The sequence below is a fragment of the Macrotis lagotis genome, chromosome 8 (assembly GCF_037893015.1).
Source record: "Macrotis lagotis isolate mMagLag1 chromosome 8, bilby.v1.9.chrom.fasta, whole genome shotgun sequence".
In the NCBI taxonomy this organism is placed as follows: domain Eukaryota; kingdom Metazoa; phylum Chordata; class Mammalia; order Peramelemorphia; family Peramelidae; genus Macrotis; species Macrotis lagotis.
The window spans coordinates 676692-690393 of record NC_133665.1 but is presented as its reverse complement, the minus strand read 5'-3'; the positions used below and the strand labels follow the sequence as shown (position 1 = coordinate 690393).

General features: G+C 38.2%; 1 protein-coding gene across 1 annotated transcript in view; it reads right to left on the bottom strand.

The window, feature by feature from the left end:
* The window catches only part of LOC141495157 (phospholipid-transporting ATPase FetA-like), a 234624-nt gene that overhangs the window by 49019 nt on the left and 171903 nt on the right, over positions 1-13702 (bottom strand). The window contains exon 12 of the mRNA XM_074196153.1: positions 8892-9088. Coding sequence (XP_074052254.1) covers positions 8892-9088 — 197 coding nt within the window. The remainder of the gene's footprint in view (positions 1-8891; positions 9089-13702) is intronic.

Below are 13702 nucleotides of genomic sequence, written 5' to 3'. Positions count from 1 at the left end.
ATTTTTATAAACTGTTTGGTGGTAAAACAAAGGAAAGAGATGAAATAGTAGTTAGAAAGGAGAAAATGGTCAAAGGAAGGCCTTTAGGATTAGGAGGCCTGGACTATGTGGTATGCAGATAGGAAGATGTTAGCCAAGAAGAGAGGTAGATGCAAGAGAGGGAATAAATGCAAGGTCTTAGAGGAGGCAGGTGAAATGGATACAGGAATACAGATTTAGCCTTAGCAAAGGCTTAAACTTAGCAAGAAATAGAAATATCTTTTCCTCAGCACCATGAGGAAAGGAGAAATTTATCTGTGATGATACTGAGAAATTTTGAAAATTAAGGAGGATAGTTGAGGAAGTTTCTGTGAGATGACTTTAATCTTTGAAGTCAGAATTTTTCATCTTTTTCTGTCCTGGTCCCTTTGGGTAGTCTGGAGTCTAAACCATTTCTCAAAATATTTTTAAATGCATAAAATAAAATACAAAGAATTTTAAATGAAATAAATTATATTGAAATATAGTTATCAGAATATATATTTTTAAAACTAAGTTTAAAAACTCCAGGTTATAAACCACTGTTCTATGAGAAACAGGAAATTATGTCATCCACTCTGAGTGTTGCTGGGTGGGGGGAGTGGGTGGGATAAAGAAGCCATTGGGACCTTGAGAGGGGAAATTTTTCGTGATAGATTTGGAATGGTTGCTGATATACAAAATCAAAAAGAGGAGAGAAAGATCACTAAGGAATAGTGAGGGACCATTTTAAGTTATGTAATATAAATTTATAGAGTAAACTGAAATCAGCTCAGTTTTGTAACTCTTTTCAGTGATTAATCAGGAATCTAAGATCAGAGTAGAGGAATCAAATAGGGGAATCTTGGCTAAAGTATTAGTGGAACAGAGGATAAAGGGATTCTAGGATAGAGACAATATCAAACTATGAAGTTTTTGTTGGAGTCATGAAGCAAAGCTAGGGGAGATGGACTGAGAGAACAAGTAGGGTTGGGGACTACTAGTTGCAATTATGTGTTGTACAGTAAATTCCTCAAAGTGTATGTTTGAGTGAGCTTAGCCATACCTTCCATTGAGGCTAATGGAGCAATGATAACATGAAAAATATAACTGACCATGGTTAAAATTTGCCTGCATTTCTATAGTCCTGAATGTGACAAATTATAGTTAAATTCCTTGTCTCCCTGAACTCCTTATCTATTTGCTGTTTCTGTACTCTTTGAAAGTCAAAGTCCTAAAGGCAACTCTCATCAATTCCTCCTCAGATAATTTTTGTGAACCTTTGGTATTGCCTCTGCTACCATCTTTGACACTGTCTTCTGTTTCTGGCCCATTTTCAGTTGGTCATGAGCTTCTCCTGATTCTAAGTCTCTAAACTTTGTCTTCTCTGAATTTCGTTATTATTTCTTCCCTTTATTTGGGATAGGAGAGGTTTCTGTCCTTAGCAAAGGCTCATTTAGGAGATCAAAGTCTAGAATCTTAAAGGTAATATAATTCCATTAAAATGGTGAGGTAGTAGGTACAACAGTGCCAGGGTTTGACATATGTGGGGTAGGAATTTTAGGTCTTTTAGGACTGAGGAATTTGAGGAACTTTGTCATCAGGGAGTTAGAGGAGCCCTCAATATGAATACTGAAATCCCTGAGGAAGGTGACAAGGTATAGACTAAAAACAACAGCAACAAAAACAAGATTGTAAGCCAGGTAATAAAGTTTTTGAAGAAGTAGAGTGCTGGGGTGGCTAGGTGGTGCAGTGGATAGAGCAATGGCCCTGGAGTCAGGAGTACCTGAGTTTAAATCCGGCCTCAGACACTTAATAATTACCTAGCTGTGTGGACTTGGGCAAGCCGCTTAACCCCATTGCCTAGCAAAAAACCTAAAAAAAAGTAGAGTGCTTTGGAAATTGATTGACAGATGATAACAACAAGGATTGGGAGAGGATGGTATGAATAAATTGCATGGACTTAGCAAGAAGATGGGAGATGGGATACTTATAAGTCTAGGTTAGTTGGTAGGAGGCATATATGAAGGAGTGATATGAACCAAAGTGGGATGAGGAGGCTAGGGTTACACTGTGAAAACTTTTACATGCTAGGCTAGAGATTTGCATTTTATCCTAAAGGCAATAGAAAATTGAGTCCATAAGGGTTTTAAGCATTGCCAGATCTGTACCTTAGAAGGATGATTTTGAATGTTCTATAGAGGATGAATTAGAGATGTGGAAGACTGAAGGTAATTATATTAGTCCAGGGGAGAAGTAATAAAGGCTTCATTCATAGTGGTGATCCTGTGAATAAAGAAAAGGGGTCAGATATAAGAAATGTTTTAGAAATAAAATAAAAAAATAATGGAAATGGCAGTGAAAGGGAAGGAAGACTAAAGGGCAACTGCAAGATTAGGAACATGGACTCCTGACCAAGTAAGAAAGATAGTGCTCTCAGGAGAAATGAGGAAGTTTGGAGGAGAGGAGGTTAGATTGAGATGAGTTTTATTTTGTATGCTAAATTCCATGCTGAGTTTGAGATATTGATGAGAAATCCAGATATAGTTGCCCAGTAGGTAAATGAAAATGTAGGACTGAAGTTCAGGAGAGGAGTTAGGACTGGATACAACAGTTTGGAAGTCATTTGCATACTGATGACAATTGAAACCATGGGAGCTAATGAATGCATTAGGACAAAGCCTTAGAGGAAATGCAATGCAAAAATAGTGATGAAGAAAGAGGCTGATAAACAAGAAATAGTGATAAGAAGCAACCCAAAAGATAAGAAGAGAGTCTTGAAATAGTGTTTACTGGTATTTATATTATGTTTTGATGTTTATAAAACATTATATCTATATCTATCTATCTAATCTCATTTGATTTCACAGATTTTAATAAGATAGGTGCCATTATTATCTCCACCTTATAGCTGGGTAAACTGAGGCTCAGAAAGTTGAGATTAGCTCCCCCAGTAAATTTATTTATTGGTATTCAAATCCAGATTTTCCTAACCCAAAGTCCAATGCTCTATCTATCATACAATGATGCCTCTCTAGGAGTCAAGAAAGGAAATATTATCTAAGAGGAAGGTGTGATCAAAAATATCAGAAAGTTGAAGAAAGATGAAGGATAAGACCTGAGAAAAGACCACTGGTTTAAACAATTAGTAGATTTTTGTAATCTTTGAGGGAGTTTCAATAGAGTGGTAAGAAAGTAGAAGCAACATGAATAAGTGAAAAGAGAAGAGATAAGATAATATTATGAGCTTCCAAGAGACCAAATGGAAGATTTATTTAGGGATGAAAGGGACATGGATATGTTTGTTGGCAGGAGAAAAGGAGCCATTAAATAGGGAGAGGTTAAAAATAAGAAAGGGCAGGGTGATGTGGAGAAATTCTTTCTTTCTTTCTTTCTTTCTTTCTTTCTTTCTTTCTTTCTTTCTTTCTTTCATTTTATATTATTACAATAATCTTGTCATGAGAGTAAACACCCTCCACCCCCCAAGAAGATTAGAAACCTCAAGAATAGTGAGAGAGAGGAAAAAAAGCATACTTGAGTCTGTGTTCAGATTCCAATAGCTCTGTCTCAGGGGTGAGTTGCCTTCTTTATCATAAGTCCACCAGAGAAGTTGCTTCAATATTTCTCCCACAGTTGCTATTACAAGCTGTATTTCCCTCCACTCTATTCCTCCCCACTCTCATTTATTCTATTCTCCCTCTTCTTTCATCCTGGCCCTCTGCAAAAGTGTGTTGTATCTGAGTACCCTCTCCCACAATCTTCCCTCTCTTCTATCACCTATTCCCCCTTCCCTCCCCACCTTCCCCTTATCCCATCCCTTTCTTCTCATTTTTCCCTAGGGTAAGATAGATTTCTATATCCTATTATATATGTATGTTATTTCTTCTCTGAGCCATTTCTGATGAGATTGAAGGCTCACTCATTTCCTATTACCTTTCCCAATTTCACTCCATTGAAAAAGTTTTTTTCTTGACTCTTATGTGAAATATCTTTTTTTTTAAAGTTTTTGAATGGGGTTAAGTGGCTTGCCAAGGCCACACAGCTAAGTAATTATTAAATGTCTAAGACTGGATTTGAACCCAGGTACTCCTGACTCCAAGGCTGGTGCTTTATCTACTGCGCCACCTAGCCACCCCTTAGCCCCTTCTTCCTCTCCTTTTACTTCTTCCCAGTACTTTCCTTTATTACCCATTGACTCCATCTTTTTACTATATTATACCATTGTATTCTGCTCTTTCCTATGCCCTGTTTATATATGCTCCTTCTAACAGTTCTTAAAAATGAGAAAATTCATATGAGTTATCAATATTTTCTTCCCATGCAGGAATACAAACAGTTCAACATCATTAAATTCCTCATAGTTAGTCCTTCTCATTCATCCCCAGTATGGTTCACCAGAGTTCTGTACTTGAAGATCAAATTTTCTGTTAAGCTCTGTTTGTTTCAATAGGAAAGTTTGAAAGTCCCCAGTTTCATTGAAAGTCCATCTTTTCCCCTGAAAGAGGATGTTCAGTTTTGCAGGGTAGTTGATTCTCAGTTGTAAACCAAGATCTTTTGCCTTCTGGAATATCATATTCCAATCCTCATGAGCCCTTAATGTAAATGCTGCCAAATCCTATAGAGCCATGGTAGTTGAATCATTTCTTTCTGGCAGCTTTTAGTATTTTCTCTTAACTTGGGAGTTTTGAAATTTGACTATAATATTCCTGGAAGTTTATCTTTTGGGATCTCTTTCAGGAGCTGACCAGTGAATTCCCTCAATTTTTATTTTACCCTCTGCTTCTAGGATCCCAGGGCAATTTTGCTGTATTATTTCTTGAAAAATGAAGTCTAGGGGCGGCTAGGTGGCGTAGTGGATAAAGCATCGGCCTTGAAGTCAGGAGTACCTGGGTTCAAATCAAGTCTCAGACACTTAATAATTACCTAGCTGTGTGGCCTTGGGCAAGTCACTTAATCCCATTTGCCTTGCAAAAACCTGGAAAAAAAGAAAAAAAAAGAAAAATGAAGTCTAGGCTCTTCCTGGTTGTGACTTTCAGGTAGTTCAATAATTTTTAAATTAGTTCTTCTGAATCTATTTTTGAAGTCATTTGTTTTTCCAATGAGATATTTCACATTTTCTTCTAATTTTTGGCTTTTTTTGGAAGAGTTTTATTTCTTCCTGATTTCTTGCAAAGTCATCAGCTTCTTTTAGTTCCATTCTGCATTTGAAGGAGTGATTTTCTTCAGAGAGCTTTTTTTAATCTCCTTTTCCAGCTGGTCAGTATTGCTTTGTAAGGCATTCTTCTCCTCCTTTGCCTTTTGTTTTTCTTTTTCCATTTGACCTAAACTCTTTTATTGCAAGGCAATGGGCTTAAGTGGCTTGCCCAAGGCCACACAGCTAGGTAATTATTAAGTGTCTGAGGCCAGATTTGAACTCAGGTACTCCTGACTCCAGGGCCAGTGCTCTATCCACTGTGCCCCCTAGCTGCCCCTAAACTGGTTTTAAATGTATTATTTTCTTCAGGTTTTTTTTTGTATTTCTTTCACCAAGCTGCTGATTTGATTTTCATGTTTTATCTCTTTTGCTCTCATTTCTCCTTCCAATTTTCCCTCCACCTCCACCTCCCTTAATTGCCTTTCAAAGTCTTTTTTGAGCTAATCCATAGCATGAGCCCACTTTCTATTTCTCTTAGAGGCTTTGGATACAGAAGCTTTGAGTTTGTCATCTTCTGAATCTTCCCAAGTAATTTTCTATGGCCAGATTCTTCTTTTTTCTTTTGTTTGCTCATTTCCTCAGCCTAGGACTAATTTACTGTACTTCCAAGGCGTTGGGTGGTTTTTGTGACACTCCACAGGGACCTTTATTCCTTTAAGATCTTATGCTTTCTTCCCTATGCTTTGATGTGTAGATGACGACAGGCGCTCCCCTCAGCCCCGGAGCTGTGAGGAGGATCCCTGCTCAGCTATCTTAATATGGAAGCCCAAACTGCAACCTGGATCTGAGGGTGGGCAAACAGCAGAGTCCTGCCCCAGGGAGAGCAGAGAGATCTCTGCAGTGTGTCCTGACCCCTTTACCTTCTGTGACTGCTCTGGAGGTGCAGGCTGGCTTCCCCGATTCCCACTGCAGTTTCTCACAGCAGGGCTGTTCTGATGCTGGTACTCCCACACTCTGGTGCAGCAGAGTTCTCTCACTTCCCCTTCAAGCCTTGGGCTGTGCTGCAGCTGCAGCTTTTTTCCAACCCCCGGTCCTGGTGAAATGCACCTTTTCCATGGAACTTCTCAGTTGTCTTGGACTGAAAAATTGTATCATTCAGTTTTTCTGTGGGTTCTTCCCCACTGAATTTTGGCTTGAGTCATAATTTTATGGCTTTTGGAGTTTTGGGGGGAAGGAGTTTGAGAGAAATCCTGCCTTCATGTCTCCATCTTGGCCCCACAGATGTGGAGAAATTCTTGAACAAGTTGAGGGGAAAGTGAGAATGGAATCAAAGACAAATGCACACTTTGGAAAAAAAAAGCAACAACTTATTTGTCAGAAGTAGAAGCAAAGGAGGAAAGACTGAGTAACAATATAAAGAGGTTTTGAATTGTGAAATAAGGGAAATTTGGTAATTCACAATAGATAACTTCTATTTTCTCAGAAAATTGGAGGCAAGATCAATGAACAAAAAGACTACCATGCAGTTATGAGAGCACAACTTTTATAAGAAAACATGAATTTGTGGTGGTAAACACATACATAAAATTTCTTCTAGTGGAAAAAGTGAATGGAGAAGTTAAACGATGGAGGTGACTCACAATTGAGGACTGTGACAGGATGAGAATGGAAGTATAGGATAAGAAAGCAAGGGGGCAGCTAGGTGGCATAGTGGATAAAGCACCGGCCTTGGAGTCAGGAGTACCTGGGTTCAAATCCGGTCTCAGACACTTAATAATTACCTAGCTGTGTGGCCTTGGGCAAGCCACTTAACCCCATTTGCCTTGCAAAAAGAAAACCTAAAAAAAAAAACTAGGGGTTCAGAGAGAGAAAACATTCTATCATTAACAAAAGTAAATAGGGTCAAAACTAAATAGGAGAATGGGGAAGAGTAATGAACATGAAAAGGCTTAGTGAAGCTGAAGGAGAGACAGAAAGATAGGGTATTATGATCAGCAAGAAGAATTTAAAGTTCAAGATCAAAGAAAGCACAATTAAAGTTTATAAAGAGATCTAAGGTATGACTATTCTTATGGCTGGCTGAAGTCACTAATGATAATTTATCAGGGATGTTATAGAATGGATTTACATAGGGGAGGAGGCCAGACTAGAGATTTCCAAAGTTACTTCCAGTTCTAAGATTCTAAGATTCTACCTTTGTTATGTTTCACCCACTCAGTCTTTCCTTTGTATTCCTACTTGCTACCACCCTGGATTTGGGATTTTTTTCTTATAGTTTAACTAACTACAGTTATCCCTTCCTGCATTGCAGGTGTTAGGAGGACAGCACTCCTACAATCTGGAAAATTCATATTAAATTTTTGGTGCTCCCTCTGAATTTTTTTCTTTTTCTTTTATGTTTTCTTTATATGTTATACATTTATGAGTTCTTAAACTTTTTCTTTATCATTTGTTGCCCTTTGCATGTTATGGTTTTCACAAAACTCCCTCAAAATTCCCATTAAATTTCTTATTCTGACCTGCAATATATTGAAATGTGATGTGGAAGGAATAACTGTACTGCAATAGCCTCTTAATTTGTCTCATGGTCTACAGTTTCTTCATTCTCTTGTCTGTTCTGCATATTGCTTCCAGATTAATATTCCTTATGCATAATATCATGTCACTCTTCAGCTCAAAAGTATTTAATGGCTCCTATTGCTTAGAAAATTTCTTGGAAATCAGGCCTGAGATTTCTTGAAAAATATAAATAGGATCTGGACAAGCAAAGAGAAAGTTGGATTGAAGAGAGAAGGGTGCAGGCAAGAAAATCAGCATGAGTATAGAATTGAGTATGATTTTTGCAGAATAAAACTGGGAACTAGCCCTGCCTATGAATTGGAGAGCTAAATATTGGAGTGTAGAAATTTAAAAACTAGGCCAATTACTGGGAAATCTTTGGATAACAAGCTAAAGAGTTCAGACTTTGTCCTAATCAATGGGAAACAAATGGAAGTTCTTGATCAGGGGAAATGACATGATTATATTATATACTGGCAGTGGTGTATATGAGAGATGGGGAAAGGTAGAGTGGTAACTGGAGGCAGGGAAACCAGGTAGATTACTATAGTAATCCAGGGCTTATAGAAGAGTGTAGGTATAATATATATGGAAGTACAGCTTCTTGGATGTCAGTTCCTTCTTAAGGTACCAAGACTTTAAGAAATGGTATTGATGTGAGGAACTTTGAAATTTCTAGAAGGTTACAGTGAACAACAGACAGTGGCGCAGAATGACCTTCAGTCAAACCTGTCCTGGGTTGCTCTCCAAGGTCTGAATCAGATTATATTTCTCAATGTTTGTCCTTATTTGATATTTTTTTTCACTTTCTTGTATGGAAGCAATGGGTAGTGAATTAATAGCCAATAAAAATTTATTAAGTAGAAATGAAACATCATGAAAATGAAACTTCCTTGCCTTTAGCTAGGAATGTCAGGTGATGGTGGGGCATTCTCATCATCTCCTCAAGGGACCACTTCTATTGAAAACTTCAGATAATTTTCTAGATAATTATTCTGGAAAAATTGGGGTAGATATTCCTTCTCTATTGAGTAGATAAAACTATTGTGGGTAGTCAGTTTCTGAGAACCAAAGCAGACACCAGCTCTGTAGTCTTCTTCTCAAAGGAAGTAAGTATGAGGGTGGTTACTTTACTACAATCTAATCTTTTCCACCCCCTTCACCCCCCAAGAATAAACAGGAAGCAGGGAGACCCACATACCTGACATATAGGGAAATTGGCACCACAGTGTTGAGAATGATGACATAGGACCAGAATATGAGGAAGGAGGAAATAATTGGGGAGTCCGTATCCTTTTTGAAAGGCAGATAGATTCGGAAGGAATAACCCTTCTGGCTCTGCCAAATTCCATGCCCAACTGCCAGGATGCTACACATGCCCACTAAGAACAGGAAAATCTGTAAATGATAAAGAAAAATCAGAAAGATTCAAAGCCTTGTGTTTTGGCATTCTCAGTCTATCTCCTGAATCCTGCCAGAATTCTGCTAGGATCAGAGAGAAAGAACCATGCAGGGTCACTGCAATGAGACCACTGGCACAAGAAGCCACTCACCACAGGGTCATGATCAGGGCATTTCTGGAGTGCTGGTATTGAGAGAGACTTTTCTAAGATCTGCTTGCGGTCATGGAATTTAACCTGATCTCTTCCATAGTCAACAAGTATGCAGTTTGATGGGCCAGTTTGCTTTAATCTATTCCATCCATTCTGCCTTTCATCCAATTCAGCTGTTCTATGAAGGCGCACCTTTATTTATAAGGGGAATCAGGAGAGATTGTATATATACAAGAAACATGTTTCATATCCCTAATTTTGTATCTTGCACCACAAGAATTGGTGTGATGATGGGTCATCTTTACTTGTGAAGCATGTTACTGCAGACAGAATGGTGCAGAATTGTCCTTGCCTAGACAGCAGAACCATGAGAAGCAATCAGTAATGAGGAGCTCCTCAAGTTATTTAGTACTGGTAACCTCTGGGTTTTCTCTGCAGAAGACTGAATACAAAAGGTAAGAGAAAACTTAGTCAGGTTTGTTCTTCAAAAAGAGGCCTAAGAGGTAATTTAGAAGGCAGTGGTATGAAAAAAAAGGATAATCATGGGGCATTAGCTGTTCACTTTTTCTTCTTATAGGTGGCAATTTATCTAAGAAAACTAGAATAATTGACTTGTCTTAATTCTAGATGCTTCTATCCAACTGCCTAAGTCCAAGATATTTTAATCTGTCCTCTTTTTCTGGTTACAAAGATATGGTAGACATTAGAATTAGAAGGTCCAGGTCTAACCTATTATCCAGAAAAGAAATTCCTTTTTTCAGAACTCTGCTTTAAACCTTCCTGTGACTTAGGAACTCACAATTTAACCAGGGAGCTTATTTCATTATTGAACAACTATAATTGTTAGAAAGGTTTTCCCTGAACATAAATCAAAATTAACCTCATAATCTAATTGCCCAATGCATCTCTTTGCTGTTTCGGAAGTCCTAAAAGCATGTCACTTATCTTTGGCATCTCTAACAGACAGTTTATATCTTGACCTTAATTTGGTATCTCATACCACAAGAACTGGCCACAGAAGAAAGGGTTAGAGATAAGTTTTCTGTCAAATTCCAACCTCAATAAGAGTCCTAAGATCATGAATCAAGTACTTTCTGCATCTGGGAGCATCTCCCTAAGACATGATTCCAAAAATGGGAGAAAAATGTAAGAGTGGATATTGGGAAGTTTCTGCTTCATCTAATTTCAGAAGCAAAGGACATATAACATCTGACTACAATGAAAATATTACAGAGAGCTGCTAAACTGTGACAAAGCCACTTTCTGAACATTCACTCATGTATCGGATCATCTATAATCATTAAATATCTATAGATAGAAAATACTATAGGGAATACAAAAGATGAACAATAAGCAATCCCTAGTTTGAAGGGAAAATAAATAATATATATAAATAATAATTGTCAAATTTTCAACAAGCCATTAAGGGTCAGTAAGATTCCTTTATTTTAACAACCAAGGAGGTGGGGTTACCAGTGTTGTACAAGAAGTCAAAAGATGTCCTGAGTAAGTTCCTGTCAGTTTATGATTTACCTCCAGGTTACATTTGCCTACATTGACTTTAATTTTGCTAAAAAGACCTGCTCTTCACTCTTCCCAGCTTTGCTGAATTGTCATTTTGCCTGCCTTGGTCTTAGATGTATACTTGTACTGTCCCTCCCCAACCTGCCCATCTTGGTTTCTCATCACAATTGAGGAGTTGACTGGCTTAGTAGTCCATTTCAAGGGAGACCTCTGCTGCCCTCTTTTGGCAGCACAGATATACAAAGGAGCTGCTTTTCAATTAATTAGTGGCAGGTAGGTAGTACAGTGGATAGATCACCAGCTCTGAAGTCAGGAGTTCAAATCCAGCCTTAGACATTTGACATCTGTTAGTGGTGTGACCTTGAACAAGTCATTTAACCCTGATTGCCTGGCACCCAGGACCATCTCCAGATGTCCTGATCCATATTTGGTCACTGGACCCTGATGGCTTTGGAGAAAGTGACTTAGCACAGCACCCCCTCACTCAAATCCAATTCACTTGCTTGTCATGACATCATTTTCCTGATGTCATGGTCTTGGAGAATGAAGGACAACCAACAAAAACAAGAGTAGATGGAGCAGGACAGTACAGTACCTCAGTCTATAACTATAATACAAGGAAGTAAATAGTAATGCTCTAAGAGCACTATGAATAAGATTATTGTTGTCATTTGTCCTTTGTTCTCAGAGAGGATCATGACAACAGGGAGGTGATGTCATGACAAGCAAGTCACCAGCCTCACATTCTCTCCCAGGGCCATCTGAGTCCAGTGGCTAGATATGAATCAAGACAAACTGGAGATGGTCAGGATGAAGTGGGAGTCCTTGGCTTATTAAGGTTAAGTCTTTCCCAGGTGACGGTTGGACTAAGGCAATATTCATTCAGTCATCCTCCTGTTGCTTGCTCCTCTTCCCTTTGATAAAGCATTGGAATTATTGACAAGACAACAATTTTTTCTTTTTATAAAATCTTATTTAATATTTTATTTTCCCCAATTACATGTTAAAACAATTTTAACATTCTTTTCATCAAATTTTGAGTTCAAAATTCTCTCCCTCCCTCCCCAACATTAAGGAAGGTTAGCGATTTGATATAGATTATGATTATAGATTATGAAAAACACATTTCTATGTAAGTCAAAAGGCAAAAAGGCAAAAAAGCCCCCAAGAAAAATAAAGAAAAACAGCTTTGGTCTTCCAGTTCTTTTTTTTTTTTTTTTTGCTAGGCAATGGGGTTAAGTGGCTTGCCCAAGGCCACACAGCTAGGTAATTATTAAGTGTCTGAGACCGGATTTGAACCCAGGTACTCCTGCCTCCAAGGCCAGTGCTTTATCCACTGTGGCACCTAGCCGCCCCAGTCTTCTAGTTCTTGATCTGGAAATGGATGGCACCTTTCATCTTAAGTCCTATGAAATTGTCTTGGATCACTGTATTGCTATATCTGACTATCCTCTCCCATGATCTACCCTCTCCTCTATCACCTACATCCCCACTCCTCTCCCCATCCCCCTTTTCTCCTTTTTATTCTAGATTTCTATACCTTATTGAGCATGTATGCTGTTTACTCTCTGGGTTATTTCTGATGAGAATGAAGGCTCTTTCAGTTCCCCCATCTTTCTCCCTTCCATACCATTGCAAAAGCTATTTCTTGATTCTTTTACATGAAGTATCTTAGCCTATTTTACCTCTCATTTCCCTTTCTCCCAGTACATTTTCCTTTCACCCAATGACTCCACTTTTACAATATATTATATCTTCAAATTCAGCTCTCTCCTATGCCTTATCTACATATGCTCCTTCTAACTGCTCTAATAAATGAGAAAGTTCAGATGAGTCTTATCAGTATCATCTTTGCATGCAGGAATACATGCAATTCATAATCATTAAATCCCTCATAATTTACCTTCTCGTCCACCCCTCTCTATGCTTCACCTGAGTCCTGTACTTTGAAGAGCAAACTTTCTGTTCAGCTCTAGCTTTTTCAACAGGAACATTTGAAATTCCCCTGTTTCATTGAAAGTCCATCTTTTCCCCTGGAAGGGGATATTCAGTTTTGCTGTATAGTTGATTCTTGGTTGCATTCCAAGCTCTTTTGCCTTCTGGAATATTATATTTCAAGCCCTATGAGCTCTTTATATGGATGCTGCTAAATCCTGTGTGATACTGACTGTAGCTCCATGATATTTGAATTGTTTCCTTCTAGCTGCTTATAATATTTTCTCTTTGTCTTGGGATTCCCGAATTTGGCTATAACATTCCTGGGGGTTATTTTTTTGGATCTCTTTCAGGAGGAGGTTGGTGGATTCTCTCAATTTCTATATTTTCCCTCTGCTTCTAGGATCTCAGGACAATTTTCCTAAAGAAATTTCTTTAAAAATGAAGTCAATGGGGTGGCTAGGTGGCGCAGTGGATAGAACACCGGCCCTGGAGTCAGGAGTAACTGAGTTCAAATCTGGCCTCAGATACTTAATAATTACCTAGCTGTGTGGCCTTGGGCAAGCCACTTAACCCAATTTGCCTTGCAAAAACTAAAAAACAGAAACAAACCAAAATGAAGTCAAGGCTCTTTTCTTGATCATGACTTTCAGGTAGCCCAATAATTTTTAAATTGTCTCTCTTGGATCTGTTTTCCAGATCAGCTGTTTTTTCAATATTTCACATTTTCTTCTAGTTTTTCCATTCTTTTGATATTATTTTATTGTGTCTTGATTCCTCGCAAAGTTATCAGCTTCCTTTAGTTACATTCTACATCAGAAGGATTTGTTTTCTTCAGAGAGTTTTCTTATCCCCTTTTCCATATGGCCAGTTCTGCTTTTTTAAGGCATTCTCCTCATTAACTTTTTGGATTGTTTTATCCATTTGACCTAAATTGGTTTTAACATGTTGATTTATTTAGCATTTCTGGGATCTCCTTGACTAAGCTGCTGACTTGGTT